The sequence below is a fragment of the Tursiops truncatus genome, chromosome 21, assembly GCF_011762595.2.
Source record: "Tursiops truncatus isolate mTurTru1 chromosome 21, mTurTru1.mat.Y, whole genome shotgun sequence".
Taxonomy (NCBI): domain Eukaryota; kingdom Metazoa; phylum Chordata; class Mammalia; order Artiodactyla; family Delphinidae; genus Tursiops; species Tursiops truncatus.
The window spans coordinates 11995924-12023164 of record NC_047054.1 but is presented as its reverse complement, the minus strand read 5'-3'; the positions used below and the strand labels follow the sequence as shown (position 1 = coordinate 12023164).

General features: G+C 46.0%; 1 protein-coding gene and 1 long non-coding RNA gene across 3 annotated transcripts in view; one reads left to right on the top strand and one right to left on the bottom strand.

Moving 5' to 3' along the window:
• The window catches only part of WWC2 (WW and C2 domain containing 2), a 166150-nt gene that overhangs the window by 4752 nt on the left and 134157 nt on the right, over positions 1–27241 (bottom strand). For both annotated transcript variants that reach the window (XM_019921372.3, XM_019921373.3), the window contains 12 exons: positions 25714–26336; positions 22398–22527; positions 21592–21672; positions 21412–21498; positions 18930–19122; positions 17550–17714; positions 14003–14124; positions 11955–12153; positions 10228–10392; positions 8509–8601; positions 5269–5511; positions 1052–1179 (listed from right to left, as the gene is read on the bottom strand). In XM_019921372.3, coding sequence (XP_019776931.1) covers positions 1052–1179; positions 5269–5511; positions 8509–8601; positions 10228–10392; positions 11955–12153; positions 14003–14124; positions 17550–17714; positions 18930–19122; positions 21412–21498; positions 21592–21672; positions 22398–22527; positions 25714–26336 — 2229 coding nt within the window. The remainder of the gene's footprint in view (positions 1–1051; positions 1180–5268; positions 5512–8508; positions 8602–10227; positions 10393–11954; positions 12154–14002; positions 14125–17549; positions 17715–18929; positions 19123–21411; positions 21499–21591; positions 21673–22397; positions 22528–25713; positions 26337–27241) is intronic.
• Positions 1476–8643, top strand: LOC141277478 (uncharacterized). Its single transcript, XR_012328922.1, has 2 exons — positions 1476–1749; positions 1987–8643. It is a non-coding gene; the product is annotated as an uncharacterized lncRNA (long non-coding RNA).

Here is a 27241-nt window from a genome sequence, read left to right as displayed (position 1 = left end):
GCCCGCTGGCCATTCCTTCTTAGTCTCGACAGCCTCCTGTCCTGGTCACCTTCTCACACTTTCCGGGATGTCAGACCAACGTTTGTTGCGGAACCACCACATGTGAGACGAAGACTCACATTTTTATCTCCCATCTGATCCTTAATCCTGGCTTCAGATTTTTATTTCTACTTATCTACTGACCATGGCTTCCCAAGCTGGCCTACGGGAACTGGTAGGCTGGTATGTCCAAAAGCAGAACTCTCCCCGCCCCCTAGCGCCCCTCCGTCCGCCCACCTCCCGTCACCCTCCTGGCGCCTGCCTGGCCTCCCCTTTCCAGAGTCTGCCCGGCCGCTCTCCACAACGCCTCTACGCCCTCACTCACTCCTGCGCCTGGAGACCCCTGCTGGTCCCCCACCACTCAGAGCCAGCGCTGGAAGCTTCGACACAGCACACGGGGCCTTGTGCGGTCGACAGGCTCACCCGCTGGCTCTGACCTTTAAGGCTCTGTGCCTCTGTCCCTGCCCCGACGCCCTTTCCAAAACCACCACCCCTGGTGCCTGACACACGCGTACCCATTCTTCTACCCTGTACGGCCCCTTAGACTCCCGTGCGCTCCCCTGGCCTTCAGGGGGCTCCTTCCGCATGGCACTGCCCACCCCCCTCACACAGACCGGAGCCTCCGTAAGGCCAGGGGTGCTTGCCCTTCTCTGGGTGCCCGGGCCCAGCCCCGTGCATGGCTCACGGGGCCTGAGGAACGGTCCAGGGAGGGAACAGCAAAACCCCGAAGACAGGTGACTTTTCTGTACCTTTTTGTTTTCTGCGTTAAGATTTCTCAATGAGATGTCTAACTGCTTCTAAGAGCTGGGGACACCCCGGGTCCCCGGGGAGCCGGGCTCAAACGGAGTCAGGACTGTGGCCGGCAGGGTCTGTGAGCTCAGGGAAACACACACATCAAGCCGGAAGCAGAGGGCGTGGTGTCCCACATCCTAACACGTGTCACCTGCCAGCCACCCTGCGGTGCAGGCCTGCGTGATTCGGGGACAGCCCCGCACGTCCCACGGGCGCTCACCTGAAGGACTGCACCTGCCGGGGCACCTTCCGGCTCTGCTCCCGAAGCCGGCACACGTCCTTGGACACCTGCCTCATCAGCTTCTCTGCGTTCAGGTCTTGCTTCTGCTCTTCTTTGGACTGTTCGGCCTGGTAAGGAAATGAAAACACAGAGCCCCCCAGAACATTAATTAGAGATTCCCAAAGGCGTGCTCTAAGGCTCGAAAGACGCCGGGCTCAGGTCAGGAGGCCAGCCCAGCAGGACGACACCCATGCGCCCACCTCACGCCCACAGCGAGCAGCTCCTGGGTCGGGGCAAGTGTGTGTTAATGCATTTTAAAAATCTTACCACACAGGCAATGTGGGATCATCTTGTTACATCTGGAACACCTGGTAACTGCCCCCCTCTCCACCCACCAAAAGAGAAATTAAAAACTACTTACAGCACCATGTCCAAGAAATATCTACTGTGAACATTTTGGAGAATACACTTTCAACCTCTTATTCATCTTTTCAACCCCCTTTTTATTTCCATCTTAGACCTTTTAAAAGCTGTTTACTGAAGTAGAATTGACATACCAAAAAAGTGCACACAGACGCGCGTGCAGCTCAAAGAGCTTTTTCTCAAAACTCCCAGACTGTAAACATCCCAGGGAGGGGACAGAACACATCCCAGCCTGTAAGTTTCCACAGAGGCTTCTACTCCCAGGAGGACGTGTTGTGAGTTGCGCTTAGCCCTGGGCAGGGAGGGGCGGGCGTGTGTATTGGGAGGGGACACTATTAATTTGAGTCAGGGGTTGGGGAGACTCCACTCATTTGGGCACCTTCTCCCCATGACCTCCCAAGTGGGGCGCTACGTAACAGAATTTCCTGCTCAGTGGAGGCCACTGGTCATGGTGGGGCAGCTGGACCTCTGAAGGAAATGGGTGAGGAAATTTAGAATACTGGTGTTTGCAGCTTCAAGTCTTACAAGAGAGATCAGCTTGGGATCAGAACTAAGTAGTCGGCACAAAGGGAAGGAAGGAAAAGTGGCTTTGCTGACGGTGGTGCCTGTAGCCTGCAGCAAGCTGATGGTCCCATCACTGGGACCTTTCTGCACTTGAAAAAGCCGACTGCTGTGCTTGTGTTAACACAGGCAGCTATAAACTTTAGAGTAAAGAGCAAGGTCTTCCGGCTTAAGAGACAAGACAAAGACAAGAACCAGTCTGATTGGTTCACAGCCAAACGGATACAAACAGCAATTCTACTGCTAGAACTCTATTCATGCTTTGGAAACGCTACTGAAACAAGAAAGGTGTCCCAAAATGTATAGGAGTGTTCACTTCCACAGTCTATGACTGAAATTTGGGAAACTACCATTAGTAGAATAATGAAATAGTTATGATATATTTATGATTAAATAAATATGATATGATATATTCATAATGTGTATTACAAATGCCTTAAAACAGTCAATTTCAGCAACATATACAAATATGGAAAGCTGTTCATCTTACATGACTAGAATTAAGTGGGGAAAAAAATAAGTGCGGAACAGTATGTCTTCAGACCCTAGTTTTCTGTAACTCTTCCCAACACTGACACATACACGTGGCGTAAAAAAGAGCTGGAAGGACATATAACAGTCAACAGAGGTCATCCCTGGGGAGTGGGACTCAGGGGCACGTCTATCAATACTTTTTGCTTTATATACTTCTGCATTATTTGGCTTTGTTACAACATGTTAATTTTTTAACTAAAAAAAACTTTCTAAATTTTAAAATATTCTCAACACACAAAGTGCACTAAACTCAGTTTAAATTTGAAAGCAAAAATGCTTGTGGCACTTTTAGGAAAGATGACATTTTACGAAAACTATTTATTCGGCCAAGTACCGATGAAGATTCAGTTACACTCACACCGCTTTACGGAAAGCTAAACAGACTACAGTGGGGCATAACCTAGTTAGTACTTTGCTAATAATACTCTACTGCAGTAACTTCTGATTTTTTTCACCACAAAGGCTCCCTTTTCCAGATATTTTTTACTGCTCCCCTTTCCTCTCCTTGTTTTGAACGATTTTGTTTAGAAAAGTGGCCTATATTTAAGTAGCAGTTCTTTCTTGATTATTTTGGAATTGATGAGATAGGTGAGCTGTCACTCGGAGCCTCTGAATTTGTGTAATTCAAATTCAAAGGGGACAGATGTGATGTTTTAGTTACTTTGTGAAGTCGTACCTTCAGCGAACGGATGATTTTTCACTAGGCGCCAGGTTGGGAACCACTGACTTAGTAGACACAGAGAAATGACTTCTACCATGATGTGGTACATCCAGCTAGGAAACTAGTAATTCTCCTGAAATGTTGCTGCTATTCTAATTTTGGGGAACTTATAAGATGAACAAACCAATCTTAAAATGGCCATCTCCTTATTGACTTGAACAAACGGAGAGATCAGGAAAAACCAGCGAAGGAAGGTACATGCCGGATATACTTAGGGGAGAAAACCTGGCCCGGTTTCCCCAAGAAAGCGAATTTCACTAGATCAGAGATGCAACAGGCCCCCGGGATCCTGTTCGGTATTTTGTTCCCTTCCGTATGAATGGGAGCGTGAGGCCTATTACACACTGTTAAGATGGTCCCTCGAAGTAGCCTGCGGCTGCTGCTGTTTCCAACGACCAGCATTTATGTGATGGCTGCCGAGTCCCTCTGAAACTTGGCTTTGTTCTGTGCAAAATAAGACCGACCACCCTGCAACACACGAAGAGCCTCCTCTCCCTGCTGAGTAAGAACACACTTCACTGCAGACTCCATTTGTCTCTGTGTTTATGTATTTATATCTGTACCCGGGTCTGTATCTTCCTCCAAAAGTCTGGGTGCTAAAATATAGCATAACATTTTCATCAGGTGTTAATAATCGATAGTCACCAGCTCTGCAGGCAGTCGAGGCTCCGTGCCGAGCACTTCACCGTAATCACTGAGTTCTTTTGTTGAATGAGCTGTATTAATATTTCTGACATATAATTTTCTTAGCAGATTCTAACTTTTACAAATGTTAACATCTGTATTATTTTAAGCTTTTAAGAAGCCTAGCGTCACAGAACTGGCATTTTGACAGGGAAACACTCAGAGGAAGAAAAAGAAATTTCTGCTTTGTAAGCAACCTGAGGCTCCTTTGGAAAAATACCAGCCCTTCCTCAGCACGCCTCTCCCCTTCTCACCCGACAAGTCACGATGAGCTGCCTGGTTCAGGAGGATCGGAAGCCGATCCTTTTTATGGCCCAGATTCCAGGAGAGTGTGATTAACCTTCAGTTTACGTGATGGGGGCCTGACCTGCAGGAAGGTCCAGTGATTTACTTACCGTCACGTTAAGAAGCCTGACAGAGTAAGGAACACAACCCGTCCTAATTACAGTCCTGAGCTGCTCGCTCTGCTTCCTAAGGGGGTTGTACTATACACGAGGACACTAACTGATTCAGTTCTTATTCTGAGCTACAAAACAGACTTTCAGCCACAAAGGAGGAAGGTTATGCAGAGTGACGCAGAGGCCTGACAGCTTTCCTAACAAGGCAGGCAGATCTGGGCTCTGCTGCTGGACTCCGTTCACAGTTTCCCCGGGAGCCGTATTTTTTATGGCAATTGGAAGGCTGTTTGCTCATCGTTAGGCATTTTATGGCCACTGTGCTGCAAATCTCACAAATCCCCAACTGCGGGCGGGAGGAAGGTGGATGCGAAAGGGCAGCATGTGTGTGTGTGCACGTGCGCCAGTGTGTCCGCATGTGTATAAGGAGTGGACGTGGGGCTTACGAGCACGCAGGAGAGAAGCCAATGGCTCTCACCAACTTCTGTGGCCGGAATGAGAGGTGCACAATTGGAAACAGTTTCTCTTTCACAGAGCGGGTGAGCACAAACTTCAGGGATGAGAAAAAAAGGCACGTAACTCCAATAATCTATCTAGACATACAGAGTTGGCAAAAATAAAGATGAAAAAAATCTGTACTCAGGGGAATCAGATTATTCTCAAAATGGTACAAACGCACCTTGCTTTGTGGGCTCTTTCTTCACTATCATTGGATGCAAGGGCTGCCACCAGGCAGGATGAAACACAGTGGGAACAAATGTGTTCTAAGTTCTAGAAAAAGGACTTGAAGACTCGAGCAAGACTGAGGTGTAGGCTGAGTACCTTCTACCCGGCGGGCTTTAGGCAACGTGAGCTCCACGTAAGCGCCCCGGAGCTCACGGCACCACCGGGCTCTGTACCTGCTTCTCGGCCTGTCGCAGAAGCTTCTGGAACCTCTCGTCCTCCAGCACACCCGGCGGAAGGTCCGTCTCGCCCTGGGCTTTCAGGTCCTCGAGCTTCTGCCTCAGGCCCCGCAGGGCCTGCAGCTCGTCGTTCAAGCGGCTCTGCCGGGTCAGCGAGGCCTGCAGGTCCAGCTCCAGGTCCAGAGAGGTTCGCACGGGGCATTCGGGTGCTGCCCTTCTGAGCACCGGCTGGCACACCGTCTGGAGGGTTGGAAACAGCACGACACCCTCATTACGTCGGTGGTCACCTAACAGGAGGGCACTATCCCTGCTCCCTGCTCTGGCTGATGATCACCTAACAGGAGGGCACTGTCCCTACTTCCTGCTTTGGCCGATGAGGGGTGAGTGGCAGTGATGTGGCACCTCCTGACCCCTGTTACAGGGGCAGCAAAGGCCTAGAGCGGGGAGGCCGGGGGGCTCGGTCCTGAAGGAGGACAAGCAGAGCCCCCGGCCCACCTGTACTGAGCACGCAGGTAAGCAGCAAACGAGCCTTTATTGTTTTAAACCGCAGAGAGTTTTGAAGTTGGCACCGTGGTAGAGCCTAGCTTAGCCGGACCAATTTACTGCACGAAGCCGGCCTCTGTGAACGACAAATACATTATGAGAAACTCACATCTGCTCCATTTCAGGCCACGCACCTGCGTCCCCGCAGCTCACACCTCTCTCTTATCATTTCTGCACGCACTGGCCAGGACACAGCTGCTCAGGGGAGCTAGGGTTTTGACTCCTTCCTCGGCTTCCCATCGCTTAATATCTCTTCAGTACTTTCACCCCTGAATCACTGTGCTCTCTCTGGGGCCAAGCTTATCCACTTATCAAGAAATAATTACTGAATATGTATGAATGCATGTCCGCTGGCAGCGGCTTCTGTGTCCCAGGAAGTCAGGGGAGGGAGAGATCACTCAGGGCTGGGTCAGACTCGCTTGAGGAAAGGCCTTCAAACGAGGCTGGGCAGGACTCCCTGAGCAGAGGGAAACAAGGAGGGCATTTCTTGCCTGGACTGTTGGCAGTGGGAATGGAAAATAAGAGATTACTAATAAAGACGGGTACTATTTGATACAAGACAGACGGACTCAGACCTGACAGGTATTCCAGCTGGAAGGTCTGGAACAATGGTGGTGCTCATGACAGACGGAAAGGAGAGGCCTGTCTGTCCCTCTTCTCATTTCAGAGCCGCAGCCCAGGTCTGAATAGCTTTCATTGTCTCCTCGGATTCCTCTTTCTCCTTGCCCAACATATCCTGCTGCAACACTCTCTAATGTTCTTATTAGTAGCTTTCCCTTTGTTCAACTTCTGCTCTAACAAACTTATTACACAGAAGAATCATCTAGACACACACTCTCTTCGACTGTACTACTCATGTTTTCTAGATCAGAAATCCTTCCCAGCTGTCAGGTACATGGAGGCTTTCTAAAGGCTCCCGTGGGCACGGCCTGCTGGTTAAGTGTGTAACAGCGGGCTCGCTGGTTTGTAAGATTCTGCCCATTTCCTTGGTGTCAATGCTCCCCGCCATGACTGCTCTCAGGCTGTCAGTGTGGTGTCACTGAACTGGGGGGAGATGTGGCGATGGGTCCCCCCAACCTCATGCCTCGCTGGCCGGGCTGCCACCTTCCCAGCCAGGGAGCCTTCCACTGATCTCCGGAGATGCTTTTGTTCTCTTCACCTCTACATGGTTCTCATGCTATAACTCCTAAATCAGAACACACTTCCCCATTCACTTCTACCAAACTCTATCTGCCCACTTTAAAAGCTATTAACAGCGATCTCCTAAACAGTGTTTCAGGATTAAACTAAGTATCAGTAACCCGACTGTTTTTCAGCTCCACTCAATTCATAAACACTGCTGGTTAAAAGTTCTCTGAAGAGTGCTACCATCCTCTAAAAGTATGTGCTTTTAAAAATGCAGGGGACTTAGAAAAGAGTTGAGACGAATTTTCATCCAAGATGATGGAAATTTAGGTGCTTTTAAAGCACAAAGTTTTGTAATCTGAAAGATCTGTGTTTCAAAAGGCCCTGAAAATGCTGAGGTTAAAGAAATGCCTGCATATCTACCTTTAGAAAAAAGAAACATGCTTAGGACTGTCAAGTAACTAGGAAGTTAAACCAGGAAGTTACATGTTGCCCAGTCACACACCCAGTACTTTGCCTACAGCGACACTAAACCAGAGTGACTCAACTTCCCCTCCAATCTCCACTCCCACCCATGGGGCCCAGGCCTGACCGAGCTGGGTCCTTCCTCATCCCCTGAATGTGCTTCCCTGCCCCTGTGCCACGTCAGGCCACCTAGTACCCATCCAACAGCACCCAGTATCCAGCTCCATCCCTGAAACAAAGCTACCACTTTCTTGAGAAATTTTATATGGGTGTCAAGGCCAGACACCTTCCCCACGAAGTGTTTTTGATTCTCCTGACCAGGTGAGCTCACTCCGCCCTTCTATCTGCACCCGGAGTCGCCCGTGTGCCCTCGGAAGACCTCCTCCAGGCAGGGAGGTCCTGCCCGTCACCGCAGAGCTTAGTGTGCACAGCGCTGCATTTTTACTGAACACCATGCTTTAAACCGAAATAAAGCAGCTTCGGAAATTAGCACGAAACAAATTATTAGTAAACAAATAACTTTCCATTACTAGTTCAGCTGCTGGTAAATAAACAGGAATTTCTGAACAGTCCAACCTTTTAATTTATCTAAAATTCGTCCCTTTCGAGCTCATCCAGAGACCTCTGGCTTCCAGGAAAACCTGGCTTGAGCTTTTCCATCTACATTCATCTTCATCTTCTAAAAATATCTGTTTTTAAGCAAGCTACTAAAGCCGTGTCCTCCTTTTCCAGAACGTCTGCCCCTCACGAAAGGCACCGGGTGTTACACTCTCCCCACAGCTGCTCAAGAGCTGGCTGTGGTGTGGAGACCAGGCAGCCGGCAGCAGAGATGCTCCCCCCGACTCGGCAGGCCCGTCTCCATCCACGCTGCAAAGTGGATTTACCCTTCATTATCAGAGGTTCCACACCGGTGACGAAGGAACGCTCTCCAGCACATCCTTCTCCGTAACTGACACAACAGCTGTGTCTCCGTAATCCCAGTGGCTTCATCCCAGCTCCCAAGAGCACGGAGCGAGGACACCCAGCAGCCCTGGTGCTCACGTTCTGATATGCAAGACGCTGGGTGGGTCCGGGACAGCGGGATGCCGCTGAGGGAATACATACCCTTTTGACTCTCAAACTTCGCCGTTCGGTGGAGTTTCTCACAAATAGTGATTTTTTAGCCAGGGTTGAACTGTCACTGTCACTTCGATTTAACTGGCAACAAAGGATAAAAAAAGAAAAGAAAAGAAAAGGAAATCAGTGCGTACCAAGGTGCTAGAGGAAGCTTGGAATTGAGAACTTTATCACAGAAAGAAGGTAGTTTATTTCTTTTTTTTTTATTTTTTTATTTATTTTTATTTATTTTTATTTTTTTGGTAGTTTATTTCTTTAAGAAAATCCTCCCCAAACAAAATTTTCCCTGTTTTCTTGCTTTTCTTAAATAACTTGATTTTCTTTAAATAATTGCCTTTTGGTTACAGTTATCATAAGTCATTTGTTAAGAAAATTATATACATTTTGAAATAAAATTATCCCTTGTATTTTTAGCTACTAGGCACTATCCATTCTTTAAAAGAAAGGTTTGTGTAATGCACAGAGCTCAAGGTCAGAGTGGAGTCACAGCACGTACAACTGGGAACACGCCCAGCCCAGGCAGCCCACACTCACCCCCTCACCTGCTTCAGGCCTTTGCTGAAACGTCACCTTCTCAGTGAAGTCTACTCTGAACCTACTTAAATTTGCGACCCTCATCCTCAACATTTCCATCCTTTCATAACTTGCTCTACTGTTTTCCAGAGCGCTGGTCCCCGCCCAAGAGACTTCACAGTTTACTCATCATGTTGAGTGTTTGGCTCAACTCACAAGAGCATAAGCCCCGCAAGGACAGGGGGCTCTGGGTCTTTGGTTAACGGACGAATCCCAGGGATCCGGCAACGTGCTTAATAAATAGCAGGTGCTTAATAAAAATGTCTGGTGAACTGAATGAGTAAGTTTAGAATTCTGAAAGTATTTTCTAACCCACTTTATAATGTTAAATCTAAATTACTATAAATCATAAATACTTATGGAACTAGAATTTGGTAAACTGATGCAAATCACATAATATTCTCCACAGAAGCAGGAATCTGATTCAGTGTCTGGAGGCATTAGTAAAGGCGACTTTTGTCCTAAAACCCAACTCACAATCTTTGACTCAGCAGCACTAACATGTTTTTTTTTTTTTTTTTTTTTTTGCGGTACGCGGGCCTCTCACTGTTGTGGCCTCTCCCGTTGCGGAGCACAGGCTCCAGATACGCAGGCTCACCGGCCATGGCTCACGGGCCCAGCCGCTCCGCGGCATGTGGGATCTTCCTGGCCCGGGGCATGAACCCGCGTCCCCTGCATCGGCGGGCGGACTCCCAACCACTGCGCCACCAGGGAAGCCCGACTAACATGGTTTGAAGCATGCATGATACACAGCAGAAATATACAAGACATCATAAGTCTTGAGTCACTTTAAGTTTCTAAACACACACTAAGGTCCAGACAGACTTAGCAGCCTGGTCCTTAATGTCACTTCTTTGCCAAATAAATGGCATTAGAAGCAAAGAGACATTAAATTTGAGGAAAGAAAAAAATTCCACCACCCAAACTAAAAAGAATGATTAAGAGTGTGGTATTTTATATTTTATTTTACGGCATTTCTAGCCATTAGAATCTGTAGTCGAGCTTGAAGATCCCCTGGCACTGTCTATTGTCACTAACGGGCCACTCCCTGGCAGGGGGCGGGGAGAGGCGGCAGCCCCCTAAGAGCACTGCGCGCCTCACACCCTGCACATGCCCGCCCCGCAGACGCCTTACCCTGCAGACGTACTGGCTCCGCTCGCCGGGGGAGAAGGTCTGCGAGCGCACGATCACGCTGCTCCGCACGAAGGGGCGCTGCCGGGCGCTCAGGCCGCTGCGGTCTTTGGGGCGGACCGCCACACCGGCACTGCCCGCCTCGTCGGTATTTGTCTCTTTATCAACCTAGAAGTCAGTAATTTGTCAGGAAGGGAGAGACGTTTCTTGCTCCTTTCTTCTAAGTATGAAAGAAATACCTAATCTTACAAGAGACTCATCTAGCACCAGGACCACTTCTGTGAGACAGGCTTTGTCTTTCTGCTGATGGGAAGGTGGTTTTCTACTTAGTTCTTAGGAAGTTACCCTCAGGTAGGGTAGGATAATAACTGTCCAACAGGGTTACCTATAAGTGGCAGCACCACCGCTAACAGATTAGACCTTAAAAAAGGAAGCTTTAGATTTACAGAGGGTAAATGTGCTTCTATAAAGAACCTTATTTGAGAATTCTTCATCATTAAACGTTATTCAACTTTCTGATTAGTTTTTTTCAGAGTAAACGATAAAAGTAAATATAAGAAAATGAAAATACACTAGTTAAACCTCAGGTTAACGCAGAACATGCAATTATATATACAGCCATACCTCGGTATCCGTGGGAGATTGGTTCCGGACACCAAACTCTGTGGGTGCTCAAGTCCCACAACTGGCCCTCTGTATCTGGGGCTCCACATTCTCGCATTCAGCCAATCGTGTACTGTTTACTATCAGCGGTTGGTTGAATCAGATCCGCGGCTGGTTGAATCCGTGGAGGCAGAAACCGCGGATACAGAAGGCCGACTGTATGTATGTATATGTGTGTGTATGTATGTATGTGTATATATATATATATACACACATGAAGTCTTCAGTCAGGGTATAACATTATTTTTCTTAGAAATAAATAACTGTTATTTTCTAAACTCCCAAGTTTGCCAGCATCCTCAAACCTTGAACATGAGTTTCCCCCTTTGGGGATGGCAGTCTCAACATGTCTGTCACCAACCAGCAAAGTTACCTGCTTAGTAACATGGCATCTGTGCCTAAACCGAGTCATTTGCCACCTTCCTGAACTGGTTTCAATCAGAGCCCCATCTAACCAAAATGAGCTTCACACGTTTACCTCATGTTTGAAATTGAAATAAACTTATAACATTTATGAAACTTAATACAAGTAAGTAGGCATCCTGGTGTTTTTCAGGAAATTCTGAAAATGCTTTCAGTAAATATTCACAGAACATTTACAGAGAGATAAACGCCACTATTTTTTTTTTTTTTTTTTTTTTGCGGTACGCGGGCCTCTCATTGCTGTGGCCTCTCCCGTTGCGGAGCACAGGCTCCGGACGCGCAGGCTCAGCGGCCATGGCTCACGGGCCTAGCCGCTCTGTGGCACGTGGGATCTTCCCGGACCGGGGCATGAACCCGTGTCCCCTGCACCGGCAGGCGTACTCCCAAGCACTGTGCCACCAGGGAAGCCCTAAACGCCACTATTTATCTTCTTATATGAAACTTAATTGGAGAATGAATATTTGGGGCCCATTTGAAAAGGTTAAGGCATTTACAATGTTTCTTATGGTCTACTCCCACAAACGCCCATCCTGATCAGCTTTGGCACAAAATCCTAACATGGAGTTATAGCTGATGAGACAGACCTGGTCTGTGTGGTGCCTCTAGGAGACCAGTTTCAGGAGGGGACCGCTGAGAACACTCACCAGGGCGGGCACTCCTGCAGGTGGCTGACTCCCAAGGTCGTTGGCACAGTTGTTTTCTGTCTTACTTGTGTCCTCGTTCACCTCAGGCACACTCGGGCGTGAGCTTACGTCTTCTGCACAGCAACTGCCCTCTGCCAATTTCACTTCAGCCCCTTCCTCAGCCACAATTTCATCAGAGGCCTCTCTCTGCATGGTTAACCTATGGGTGAAACAACACACAATACCGTTCAGGGTCAAGCAGGTGTGCTCTGTGATCAGTGCAACCTGGGCATGTTAACCCGTTATCTGGGCGATGAACAGACTCACACATCACGATTCAAGCCAGTTCTCTGGCTGGAACTTCTACTAAAATGCTCATGAGAAATAAAATTATCACCCTACTCTCCAGAAATCTGAAGCAAAGTCATCATAATTTCGTACTGAAAAGTTAAATTCATGAAATTTGACCTAATTCCTAAATATTAAATAGAAGTACGCTAAAAAATCACATATAAAGTTTAACCCATGGTTTGAAAATACGGACACTCGCTATAATATAATTTGGTATCAGTTGTTCATTTATTGTAAAATTATTCAAACAACAGAATGCAGTGACTCTCTGCTAAGAGTGAATAAAAATATCCATTATCAACTGTGCTCATGGTCTAGCAGAGGTGGAACCCTGGGTAGAGGAGTCTTCTTACTACTGAACTAACAGAAGACTCTGAAGGGTCTATGATCTTGTCTTTAACGAAAGCCATGGCCTGGGCTTGGGTGGCACTACAAGTGAGGCTGCAGAATACACTTACGGTTTATATTCTGTATAAACTGTACTGACAGGAAAGCAAGAGGACCAGGATGGGTAAGAATATCTCACGCTTTGTTGAGTTTCATATTCTCATAATAGGAACATTTTTTTCCACTGATAATGAAAAGTCAAGCTTTAACTGTGACTGGTGATATACTGACAGATTGGAACAGACTAGTTGTTAAACACCTGGTCATGAAATGAACACGGGGGGATCAGCAATGAGGACTGTAAGTTAACAATTCCTTTAGATTACGTTCTAAGTGCATTTTTTGAAATGTGGGTGAAACAAGTTGCGTATTTTACATATGCAAGGAAGGCTCAGTATTTCAAGATATGATGAACCTCATAATCACTCTCATATTTACTTTTCTTTTTCGGTGCTCTGAACTTTATTCACTGTAAAGGACTTTTGATAAGAACAAAGTATATCTGCTTTTCACATCACTATAGTACGCTGTTCCTTCCAAATGTCCACAATTTTGTTATTTATATCTTGTCACTCTAAGTTTGTAAGAAGTTTTATATATACACACATAAACACAAATGCTGCTATATATGTATATGCATATATGTGTCAACAGTAGTTCAAACATAACAGAATAAGCAACAATACATACAAAATTAATCCAAATGACTTTACACATATACTAAAAAAACACGCATTCACTAAAATTTGTTTTAGAGAAAATAGTGCAAACCTGGAACGATAGTTCTTTATACGTATGTGAATCTAGACAAACGCTATAATAACCTTTTTTTCTTTTTTAAAAACAATGAGGTATGGAAAATGAGAAGGAAACAGAAAAAGAAGGTGAAAGTGGCCACAAACAGAAAAAGAGCTCTTCAGAAGCTATTTTCTAAATATCTGCTTTGACTTCCCAGAGCCTAAATGGTACTTCTGGTCATTTGCAGAAAAAGAGTCAGTTTTTAAAGTTATCTATGTCTCTGAAATAAACTACCATACCCTTCAAAATAGGTAGTTTAGACTTAAAACCAAACAAAAGCCCAAGAAATAGTGTCAAGATTACTGAAGCAAGAATCTCGCTCATGTGCTTGTCCGCAAACTCGCCACTACCCCTTTCAAGTCTCTAATGACCAAGGAAAGACTTTCCCTAGGGGCAGCCCCCTGAAGCTGCGCTACTTTCCATTAATTCCAGAATAAGATCTAAACCTATAAAGGTTTCCCTGAAAGTTTCTTCTGAGAATCTAAACACATCCTCTTTGCGATCCCGGTAGCAAAAGGAAATCGCTGTTTTACCAATCTCCATCTGGACCCCTTTGCTCTTCCTCCTGCTCTGGTTCTTCTTCTTCTTGTGCTAATTCTTGTTCCACAGCCAACAGCTCAGCTGATGTTCTTGCAAGTAAGGCTGACACTGCATCCTGGAGAAGGTAAAACACAGGGCAATGGACACCATATACTTCAAGAAATGATTGAAAAACTTATCGGATGGGGACTTATGCTTCTAGTTGTGAAAAAGAAGAGGTATGAGACCCAATTCTCCTGCTGAGAATAAATATGAAGGCTGAATAAAGTAAAATAAAAAGCAAAATACAAACACACAAAAAATTCCAGCTGTTTTAAAGCAATGGAGAGCAACAAAGGCAATTAGCACTCGAGGACCAAGATCCCAGGGCAAAGGGGAACGCAAGGAGGTGAAGGGACCATCACTGCCACTCTTCTCCCCTGGGGGGCATGTCTCAGTTCCAGCGGTGAGGCACACAGGCTGACAGACTGTGGCTGCCCAGGGCTGTGACAGTGATGGGAGGATGCAGAGATGAAAACTGAGTTGGCGACAAGGTAGCCAGCATTCAAAGGGCCAGAGAAAATGAACTGTGAAGTGAGCCCAATGTTCTGCACAATATTCCTTTTGGGACATTTGCTCTTCCTAAGCTACATACGTGCAGAGCAAGAAGCTGAGAAAGCAAAACCAGCTGCTAGGAGGCTAAACAGTAAGCAGATACCTCAGTTGCCTCATGGTCCTAGGGAGAGAAAAATTGGAATTCAGGTCCCTCAAATGATCCAGGTGATCTGCCCATATTGTCATCTGCCTTCCAGAAGAATATTAAATCCTCTCTGGAGGAAGCTATCAGCCAGATCCTCTACAATCCATACATAATATCCAGCATTCCACTGGAAACAGGGCCCAATGGCTGAAAGCCAAGAGAAATAAGAAGCAAAAGAAGCAGACCCACAGGTGGTCCATACACTACAGTTATTTAGAAAAGGAATTAAAAAGTCAGAATTAATATGTTCAAGAAAACTGATGAAACAATGGAGAATTTCCCTAGGATAAACACAAAGAAAAACACATGAGCACATCAGAGTGAAATTGCTGAAAATCAAAGAAAAAGAGGAAATTTTACAAACAGTGAAAGAAAAAAGATGTAATACCTTTTAAGGATCAACAATTAGACTCCTCCATCAGCTGAACAGAATCAGTGGAAACCAGATGACATGTTATTTTTAATGTGTTCAGAGAACTAATTATTCACTTAGAATTCTGAATACGCAGGAAAAAAAGTCCTTCACAAATGAAATCAAAACAAAGATGCCGATAGACCTGTACTAAAAGAAATACTAAAGAAAATTCTCCAGGCATAAGGAAAATGACCCAAACTGGAAGCACAATAATGCAGAAAGGAAAAGAATACATCAGAAAGGGTAAAGATATAGGAAAATCTAAATAAATACTGATTGTCAATAAAACAATAATAATAATGTCTTGTGGGATTTAGAATAAATGTAACTAAAATATATGACCAATAATTGCACACAAGGAGGAAAGGGAATCATGGAGTTAAGTCTTTAAAAATCTTTGCACATCAAAAAAAAATAATAATAATGTATTTCTTTTCTTTTCTTTTTTTTTTAGGGATGGAGCAAATGAAGATGTCTTGAGAAAGGTGTTTGTTTGATGGCATATCAGTGTCAATTCTTCCACACTGTTGGACCAACTGGGCAGTGTTGCTTGTTAAACACACACACACACACACACACACACACACACACGTCAATGAAGCCTTATTATATAGAAATTTTAAAATATCAGTCTGTTTAAATTTTTACACGTTTCACTTTGAGTCCTAATTTGTTTTTCATTGCATCTACCTATTTTCCCTAGCACTATTACTCTTGTAAGTAATCTTACAGGAGAGAATATTATACATCCATGAGTTTTACCTTAGGCAATCCAACAGCTGCTTTTTTTTTAATTTGGAATTTTTGAATTTTATTTTATTTATTGTTTTATACAGGTTCTTATTAGTTATCCATTTTATACATATTAGTGTATATATGTCAATTAAAAATACATTAATTAAAATATATTTCAATTAAAAAAAATCTTTGCACTGTCTGAAAAAAAGCAAAAGCATTAATTTAACACAGTTTCTAAGTCAAGGATGCATGATGTAATCATCAGGGTAACAGCAAAAAAGAAAAGACTGTAATACTAATGGTCTAGGAGAAGAAAAACCAAAATTTTAAAAAACTTGATTAATCCAAAAGAAGGAAAAAAAGAAACAGAGATAGGACTAAAAGAAAACAAAGAGTAAGATGACAGGTTCAAAGCCAAATATATCACTAATAGCATTAAGTGTAAATAAATGAAATATTTCAATTAAAAGATGAAGATTTAAAAACTGGATAAGAAACCAAAACCAACTATGTACTGCTTACAGGTGAAACACTTTAAATATAAGAACTCAGAAAGGTTGAAAGTAAAAGAATAATAAAAGGTGAACCATGCAAATGCTAGCCAAAAAGAACTGATACAGCCTTACTGATACCAGACAAAAAGTGTTATTAGCGATAAAGAGGGATAATTTATAATGATAAAAAGGTCAGTTGAACAGAAAGATACAACATAATGCTAAATTTATATTCACCTAATAGCCTGGATACAAAATACATAAAGCAAAGATTAACAGAACTAAAAGGAGAAAGAGACATTTATAATCACAAATTGGAGATTTTATTATACCTCTTAATAACTGATAAAATAAGCAAATTGAAAAATCAGTAAATGCAGAAGATTTGAAAAGTAAAATTAACAAACTTGACCTGCAGAAAATACACACTTTTCAAGAGCACATGGAACTTTTACTAAAACGGAACACATGCAAATCTCAATATTCTCTATGATTGAATATGTATAAAAATTCATATAAAATACACCACAATGAAGTCTGTTTTATTCCAGGAATCCAAGGGCAATTTAACATTCAAAAGTCAATCAGTGTAAAAAAAAAAAAAAAAAAAAAAAGTCAATCAGTGTATAATCCACTACATTAACAGAATAATGTTAAGAAGATAACCACATAATCTTCTTAAGAGATACAGTAAAAATGCTTGATAAAATTCAATATCCATGCATAATAAAGCTCTTAGCAAACTGGAAAGAGAAGGAAACTTCCTTAATCTGATAGCAATTATCTGTAAACAGCCTCAGAAAAACCATTCTGAATGATGAATTATTGAAAGCCTTCACTTTGAAAAAGCATAGTACTGTCTACAGAGATAGATGACTGTACTGTCTACAGAGATAGATGACTAAGTCAACGGAACAGAATAGAAAGTTCAGGAACAGACTATACACACAGAGGATATCTGACTTATGACAAAAGTGACACTGCAGTGCAGCTAGGAAAGGAAGTATTTTCAACAAACAATCCTGGGTCAACTGGCTATCATATGGGTAAACAACAATCTTGACCCCTACCTCAAACCTTGCACAAAGATTAATTTCAGATGGGCTGCAGATCTAAAGGTCTTAATGAGATGTGTTTCTCCAACTCTGACTCACCAAGTCTATAGAATCGACTAGTGGCTGGCTTGGTTGAAATACTGAATCCTCAGTTTCATCTTCGTTCTTTTTGCACGGCATTTGCTTTGAAGGAAGCAAGTTATACCACAGAGTGAAAATCTCATTGGAAAAGGGTAAATCTGCCAGGCTGATCTGAGTTCCCGCCTATGTGAAATGAAAGGAAAAAAAGAAAAAACAAGAGAAAATAAAATGTTTCAATTCATATTTGCTCTCTCTGATATAATTAAGATTACTGGACAAGTTAAAAAAAAAAAAGCAATACTCATGATATATAGCACTGGTGGATTTTTTTAAAAACCTGGCAATGTCTTATATTTTCCGGTGTGAGTAAATAAGAAATATAGCTGATCCTCGAACAGTGTGGGGTTAGGGACGGCAACAACACCCCCGATCCTGCAGTCGAAAATCCACGTCTGCCTTTACAGTTGGCCCTCCACGTGTCAGGTGCCACATCCCCAGATTCAACCAACCACGGATCATGTAGTACTATAGTGTGAATTTAGTGGAAAAAAAAAAATCTGTGTATAAGTGGACCACAAAAGAACCCCAGGGTTGGATTTTAGATCGGGATTACGGTTGACCCTAGGACTACACGGGTTTCAACTGGAGACTGCAGTGTTTCTTGAACACCTGGGCACACCTCTAGACACCTGTTTGAACACCTTATGTAATGCTGCTCTGGTCACTGTGCGCAATGATGTGTTAAACTTGCTATTAGTTATGTGTGAAGTCTTCTGCATTAGTCTTTAAATATGCTATTGCTCTAAACAGTAACACTTAAGACTTCCTAGAAGCTCTAACACCATGGCTGGGAGAACGAGCTGAATGAAGGAACTATACTCAGTGTCCTGCTTAAATCTGTAGCAGTCAATTAGGTGTGGGATGTCCCTTTGATATCTATCCATCATTGATGAGCTGTGTGACCCTGGATGCATTACTTCTCTAAGCAGTCCTTCATCTGAAAATAGGGGTCATCATACCCTTTTCATAAGACTGTCAAGAGGATTAAATGAGATAATGTATTACAAAACACCCAGCACCAGACTCGTATTGGGAATAATAAGCATACTCCACAGTGATGGTCATAACAGAGGCCAAAGCTCTTCTTTATCTAAAGGTTAGAAATAAAAAGTAGATTTTACAGAGAATCATAATTTCTAAGCAAATTTGAAAGGTCTGGAATAAGAGAATGGAAACCAGAAATCACTACTTCAGATAAAAAATGAAGCCACTGTTGGGTGTGTCTGAGGCATTGGGCAGATCGGTAGAAGTATGGAGGCTGGCAAAACAACAACTAGAAAATTATTCTCAGAATATCCGATAGTGTTATCTGATGATGGAGATGATGAAAAGTCCTACCAGGCACTCTTCCCTTTGGTGTTGACTGACAGAGCACAGATCCACCCTCAGCGTCTTCTGCTGCAGGGCTGTCTGGGAGATGGCCACTCTGAACACATCACCAAATAACAGGGACTCCGCGGCTGGATGGACTTTCGTTCGAAACAGACAGCTGACATCAGTTGAGGAGGGAAGCAGAGCAACTCTGAAGTATCTGCAAAGAACAAGGATGAAATGGATTTCACTGGTTCAATTATATTGGATTCACAGCTGGTGTTTGAAAGTATCTGCCTGGGAGAGAAGCACAGGGACACGGACTTCGTCTCAACCCAAAGCTCTGCTGCCACCATGGTCGTCATGCTCAGGGGCACGGAGGCTCTGTTCTTAACCCGCCGGTGCTCCGATCATGCAAGGCCGAGCCTGCCGCCCGCCCCGGGGCTGCAGCAAAGGCACGTGGTAGGGAAGTGAGAGGAACGAAGACCACGGGGCAGACGGATTTACGTCCCACCTGCCCGTGTCCTGACCATTCCACAGTGACTGCCACCTGAACCTGGGAAAGCAGGAACACACCAAGTAGACACGGGTGACTGTGTCCCAAAGAATACTCATCCTGCGTATTAAACAAGAACTGCTGACGGTCATTCCCCAGGAATGGAACACGTTATCCTACTAGAGGAAAAGAAACGCTAGTAGCACATTGCTAAGAAAATTTAGAACAGATGAATTTTAAAAGTTCAAAAAAGCACTGCCTAGCATCTCAGAAGTCTCAGATATGACAAACCATTTTATGCTTTGTCATATTTTGAGGAAGAGTCAGAGATAAACAATAACTTCTAATACTACTTTATTTATTTTTTTACTCTCTTTTTTAACATCTTTATTGGAGTATAATTGCTTTACAATGGTGTGTTAGTTTCTGCTTTATAACAAAGTGAATCAGCTATACGTATACATACATCCCCATATCTCCTCCCTCTTGCGTCTCCCTCCCACCCTCCCTATCCCACCCCTCTAGGTGGTCACAAAGCACCGAGCTGATCTCCCTGTGCTATGTGGCTGCTTCCCACTAGCTATCTATTTTACATTTGGTAGTAATACTACTTTAAAAGTGAGTTTTCTGAGCACGCATTACAAGAGGATTGACAATTCCTGGAAACAGCATGAGGTATCTTCTTTTAAATACCAGAAAGAGAACACCCATTAAATCCCTCCCCACTCCCCCATTTCCAGGCTTTCTAATTCATATTCTGAAGAGCATCTTTCTCCAATTATAAAAACTGTAAATTCACATGAAGAACGGAGGAAGGCCACATTATTTCCGTAGTTTGTATCAACACTGATTATGGAGATTCAGCATTAAAAACCTAGTGGACCCTGGGCCACAGTCGTTAAGGCTGGAGATGCAGCAGAAGAAACCTTCTTTCCCTGCCTTCATGAAAAAGCAGCAAAGGGAGGTATTTTAGAGAGGCGGGCGGGAGGGACGGGATGTTCTGTTTCTCCAGACTCAGTTCACCTTGTCCCGGTGGCCTAACCACTTACACCATCCTCAAATGGTTCCGAGTGAAGAAAGTGAGACTTTACAGGGTTAGGAACCAAAGGCATAGGGGAAGGAAAGTTGGGGTGCTTTTCCTCTCGTTCTGCTGCTGGGGAGGGGGTTGGGGGTCACTCACAGAGACCCTGTGGCCACCGCCAACCCGCTGACGCATCAACTCTGCTTGTCGTCATTAATAATCAAAAAAAAAAAGGTTTGACGTTAGGAGAAAGAAAGAACGGCTCGAGGATATTTCATGCTAGTTGTCGTCTTGAGCAGTGTCCATATTTAGGCCAAGGCTTTCGTTACGGGTTTAAGAGCACGTTGCCATGCTCTCAGGAAGGGTCAGGCAGGGCAGCCAGGAGCAGAGGCCTGGCCTCGCACTCTGGAGGCCACCTGTGACATCCTGCGTGCGCCCTGCTCTGGCAGGGGCGGGACGTTTGCCGGCAGCCCCATCCCGACATCAGGGGCTTCGTGCAAGTCCGTGTTCTTGGGGGATTCCGTAGTTTTGCCTGGACTTGCGGGTTGGCTCTCCCTGTTCACACATTCGATCCCTGGCAGATCTGTCCTTTCCCTGACAGGCCACTCGAAGATTAAAAGGCTGTCCACGGTGTGCTCCGAGATCTCAGCATACTTATCAGGAGGGGGAAGTCACGGAAGGTATCACCAGCCGGTCCTCCCTGAACACTACTGACAGGGATCCCTAACCTCAGTGCTGGGAAGCGGGCTCTCTGGGGTGATCAAGCCACTCCCCCACATGCCCTCCCTCCTCCCTGCATGGTTCATAAAACCAAAGGAGGGGATCGGCCCGTATCACCCCCTCTTCGCCTTTATCTAGTGCCGATTAAGACACAGTCGGCCCTGCTATGTCTTTCCCACATCTTCGCTTGGATGAATTGCTACATTACGATGGAAAATTCTCCTATGGACAATCTCAAGTTCTTTGATTTGTCCTCCACTGATTCTACTTACACTTTTGAAGTGTGAGGTATCAGGAAGGCATGAAGATTTCGGAGTTGTGCTACAATCACCATGAAACTTGACCTTTTTGCATCATATCTGTCAAAAGAGAAGCTGATGAGATAAGGAAGAGTATGGGCCACTTGTCACCGCACGGAGGCGAGACGTGCCCCTTCCTGCGCACATCCGCACCTGAGTCCGATCTGCACCTGGGCCGTCTCCGTGACAGCGACGTCCTCCTCACTGTACAGGACATCTTCGACTTCACTGGGCCTGGGGGCAGGGAAACAGCAGGTGCAGGTGAACGTTCGTGAACGGAAACGTGCAGAGCTATGGTTGCTGTCTGCCACTGACTGACTCTGAATGGAAACCTGAACTAACAGAATTCCTCAGGACTTCACTAGTGGTCCAGTGGTTAGGACTCTGCACTCCCAAAGCAGGGGGCACGGGTTCCATTCCTGGGCAGGGGACTAAGACTGTGCAAGCCACACGGCATAGCTAAAAGCAAAACAAAACAAAACAAAACACAGCACTCCTCTACTAGCCAGTGGACCTGACCCCAGTGCAAGCTCACTTGTAAAAGTCTTGCTTCACCTTGTCAAGAGGAGTCTGCGTCGGGGCCTTGAGGGGAGCGACTTTCTGGTGCCTGGGCTTCCAGAGCCTCCCCGGGGTGTATGGTACCCCAGATACACCAAGCTTTCCGAAATCTGCATACACGAAACGCTTCACGACGCGCCAAACAGGCACTGGGCAAGCCCTGCAACGCTCTCATTAAAAACGAGTTTACGTCTCTAAGAGGCTCGGCTGCCTTTGAGCATATCAGCCTGTTCCTCCTTTCCCTGCTGATGGGATGTTCTGGTATCCCTGGAATTTTCAGCCTGCCACTTCTTTAATGCCTACAGCCCTTTCCCCTGCAGAGAGTGGAATAAGGGCAGCGCGCTCGCGGTCTGTCACCCCGCACCCGGCTGCTTGGAGAGGGCACCGCGCTGGGTCCTTACTGTTTCACGAAAGCTTCGTAGACCCCGCTGTCCCCGGCCACGGACTCATCCGAGACCGCAGCCGACACGCAAGTGGTTTTCTCCCCAAGCAAGTGGATTCCTCTTCTTTTTGGTAATGACTTTTCCACATCTAGGGAGGGGAGAGTGACAGCACTAATTAGAAAAAGTTAAGTACAAAATGCACACATGGTTTGGTTCTGAGAAATCCAAAACGAACTTTCGACCTGAGAATCAAGGATGCTACTATTCAAATCAACAGAAGTGAAGGAGTCCAGGCACTGCGACTTATAAGGTTCCTGGGATGCCAGTTATTTGAGAAAGAATCGGCTGTTCCTCTGTCCTGGATATTTTAAGGGAAGGGATCAATTGCACACTTTCTCCCGGGCCCCTTGCCTCCCCCTTCTCGGTACGCGCTGCGGAGAACACAGTCGCGGGTAAGAAGCTGTCATAGACGTTTCTATGAGAGAGCTTCTAGCGCTCAATGGAGAGAAAGGTTTCCGCCTCTTTTGCTCGCCCCTTCTCTCCGGCCTCCCTCTCCTGAGCTGCTGCTCTAATAGAAATTAGAGAGACAGTCTTTGACTTACAGAATTCCTCACCGGCCAATACCATTAAAAACTTCGTGCTACTGAATCTTCACCAACCACCACTTAACTTTTGATCTCTGACTCATATTCATACCCCGGCAACCTGCAGAGAGCAGGGAGCCTCGTTTAAAGCTGTGTTCCTGTGTAATAAGCTGCAAGCCCATGGCGTTCTTTCATCCCCAGGCAGGCGATCGGGATCAATATTGGTATGCATTTCGCCCCCCTTCTGAGTCACGACTTTACATCTTGTGAAGATGTTTAAATTTTAAGGCTTCAGATTACAGGATTGATTGCTGCATTTTCCCTTTTATTTCTGGCCGTGGGAATGCTTTTTCCCCGATGATGAAGTGTCTTCTCTCTGCCCACCCCTCTGTGAGGGGTGAAGGTGATGACGTGATTTATTGATTACTCCCAGGAATAACCACAGCAGCCTGAAATTGACTTTGACAATGACAGAGACTGACTGCGGAAGGACTTCGGAGTTATTCCAACTTGATTTCTGCCATCCAGCAGGGACTGGTGCTGGACAGTCAAATGTATATAAAAGGAACTCAACTTTAGCTGAACAAGAGTCCAGAGCACTGACAGGTGACCAGAGTCACTATCACGAGCCACCTGCCCCCATGCCAAGGTCAGACATCCCCCCATGGACCGAGTGTCGCTGACCTGACCTGGAGAGAATTAGTCTTTAGGGTTAAATATATGTTTTCGGTTGTTTTCACATGTGAAACTGAATATTACTTGCAAACAAAGCTCTTGGATATATTTTCCCCTAGTGTGACTTTTTAACAGCAGTTTTCTAACTAACGTGCATTTAAAAAGTTAAACGTTGTTTCATAGACGCTCTGGAGATACCATTCTGCAGGCACAGACCCCTCAGACAGACACGGGAGCAGATCAAGGGTAGGGAGCGAGGCGTCGGACACTGCGGGAAGCGCAGGGACGTCGGTGCCTCAGGACAGCCAGGCGGGGCAGACCCCGGGAGGTCCTCTCCCTCATCTCGTGCTTCACCAGCACGCAGCCTCATTTACTGGCCCCTCCAAACTGACTGAATGCGGACAGGTGGTCACTAGAGAACACTCCAAGTACATGAAGAGCAAAAACAGCTTTGAAATGCTCAAGAACTGTAAGATCCTTCAGGTCCAAAGCACAGAAGAGTGGCATAAAACCACTCCACTTTCTTCCTTCTTTCTCCCTTGCTCTGTCCTCCTTTCGTGAATGTCGGTGGTTTGTGACAGGAACTGGGTTTAGCAGAGTTTTTGTATTCCTTAGTGTCATACAGTTAACATTAATTACTGTGAGCTGAGTGCCGAGAACCAGGCACGGCTGGGTGCTTCCCAGGCATTATGAGAGCGCTAACCCTTCCAGCACCCCACAAGGTAGATACCGCCTCGTGCCCGCTTTGCAGATGAGGAACAACAAGCCCGAGAGACCGGGTGACGTGCTCGCCGGAGCACGGCCGGCCTACGGGGCCACTGCGACGCGAGGGCAGTCCGGACTGGCTTCAGGGGCAGCACGCGCCGGGCCACGCGCGAGGCCCCAAGGCAGGTTTCTGCGTTGCTGGAGCCATTAGGCAAGCGGCGCTCCTGTGTTATTTTCTTTGCGGTTATTATTCCAACAACACATCACTTGTTGGCACCTGCCAGGCGGGCAGCACACAAACCACACAGCATCTCCTACGCTGTCTCTGCCCCAGGCCACTGGCAGGCGGTGGCTCAGTCCTCAGTGTTTGAAACCACACAAACGAGATGGATCCCTCTACCTCTCTAAACATCTCAAATGGCCAATCGATTAACACCTAGAATTCCTAGGACCAAAAGGACAAAATAAATATGCTTACGGAAACAGCAGGAAAATCCTTCTAAAGAGCCTGTGTTCTCCTGCGCTGTAGACGCGCAGGGGCCTGTGTGGCTCTGAGCAGGCCTCCTGGGACCAGCACTGGACTTTGTTTCTCATTTGGTTTGGGGCCAGCTCCTCGGAGCCCAACTGCGATCACCTGCCAAACAAGGTACCACCCCGTTCTCCTTACAACCACATCTAGTATAGCAAAACCTTCTGCCTTGCAACGGCAAACAATTAAAAATATTAGATTCTCCCTCTGTTTGGGTCTCTGTGAGCACAGGTGCAGCAGTAAGGACTCTGGCCACTGCGCTCTCTTGAGCTGCAACTAGTACCGTGGCCACAAGAGGGCAGGGTGACACCACGCATGGGAACCGTCTTTCTCCCCAGTAACCTTCCGCAGAGAGGGAGAGTCCGGCATGAAACAAAACTCATCGTTATTTATATAGAATTCCCACAGCAACCTAAACACTGAACCTTGGTACTAATTAGCTGGTATGCTAATTGCCTTGGTTTTCATCTGTTTTAGGCCAAGTTTGGAAAGAAGGTCCTCTTCCCTTTCTTGCTATTTCAGAACCAGAACCTATTTGCAAGCACGAAGTACGTTCACAAAATGTGTTCCCGGGCAGATGCCATACACAGTGGGGTTCTACACGACAGAGTGGATGCTCGATGATTAAATCTATCAAATACGGAAGGGGATTTGCGTTTGATCACGAAAAAATGTGTAGGTTTATTAATAAACATTCTTTCCCAAATGAAGCCAAAATGAGAAAAGAGCAGCAGAAAGAGAAGGGGGACATATACCCTTTGTTTCCGTGGAAAAAGTAATCTCCGGTCACTCTCCGTGAAACGGTCAAGAGGGATGCGCGAGAGCAAGGGTCTCCGTTTACCTGCAGGCCCTTCATGCGGCAACGCCCTGGCGCGTTCGGTGAGGTCCTTATCCTCTGAGAGAGACGGGGGCGCTCCTCCCGGGTCAGAGTCCAGCAACGGCTGATCTTCTCCGAGGCCAATGTCTGCAAAGTGGCTGCTCAATTCACAGTCCTCAAGGTCAGCAGAGAAGTGATGGAGAGGGACGACGTCGTGGGGAGACAGGGGGAACGTGCCTTCTGAGACCAAGGGAGAGCCCGGCGGGGACAGGGAGGAAAGGGAGGACCGGGAGGACAGGGACGCCACGGACGTGGGGGCCTCGGGCAGGGCGGGGGCGCGGCCCGGGGCCGCGGCCGCTGCCACACAGGGACCGCTCCGGCCAGGCTGGCTGGGGGACTTGGCCACTTCGTGTTCGTGGATGGTGGTGATGGGTCCGGAAGGAATGTAGCCACCTTTCTCCTGCAGGAGGAAGTCCAGTTTATACTGATAATCCGGGTCCAGCTGGTCGCCCTGACTGGTGTAGTAGAGCTCGCTGGAGCTGAGGGAGTTGAGGGACCCTCTGCTGGACGTGTTCAGAGACCCCCGGCTGGAGGCCAGCGAGCCCAGGCTGCTCCCGGATGACATGGACAGCGTGCTGGCGGAGAGGCTGGGAGGGGAAAGCACAGCTGTAAAAACCGGGATGATGTGGAGAACCCTGCCGGCTCCTTCGGGCCGAGAGGAAAGAAACCCCGTGACACCAAAGAGCAGAGTCAACGACCGGGGTAAGAGAACTTGCTGTCACCCCACACGTTTCCAAGTGTATTTGTGAATGCTTCCAACCTGACTCTCTGAAGACTCTTTAAGCAGCAATCCTGCTCATTAAAAATCATCCCCCTTGTGCAAGTTACAAAGATTTTAAAAAGCGATCAAAAACCTACTGATAAATCTACCTGCATAAATATCCAGAAGCAACTATGCAATTAAAAAATACAGAAGTTGGGCTTCCCTGGTGGCGCAGTGGTTGAGAGTCCGCCTGCCGATGCAGGGACATGGGTTCGTGCCCCGGTCCAGGAAGATCCCACATGCAGCGGAGCGGCTGGGCCCGTGAGCCATGGCCACTGAGCCTGCGTGTCCGGAGCCTGTGCTCCGCAACGGGAGAGGCCACAGCAGTGAGAGGCCCGTGTACCGCAAAAAAAAAAGCACCATGGCAGACTAAGAAAAAATACAGAAGTGGGAGGGAGGTGTAATGAACCCAACAGCATGAAGGGTTAATGCAGTGACTCTACTTTTAAAGAATCAAACTTTTTATTTTGAGAAAGGAAGAGGCCAGCTTCTAAAGACAAAGGCCCCTGGGCTCACTGCCTTCCTCCTCTTTCTATGTATATTTCAGGATGTATATTTTCAGGCAAATCTCCCCCACCTTCCCTTTTTAAAAGAAGGGATGACGTGGAGAAATGTGTCATTTTCCTAAGTATGTCCTGATAGTTGAAATACATCTTCTTCCCAACACATTTCAAACATGTTCCAAAAAGGACCTTGGGGTTCATGAAACAAAAATAAACCAAACCCAAA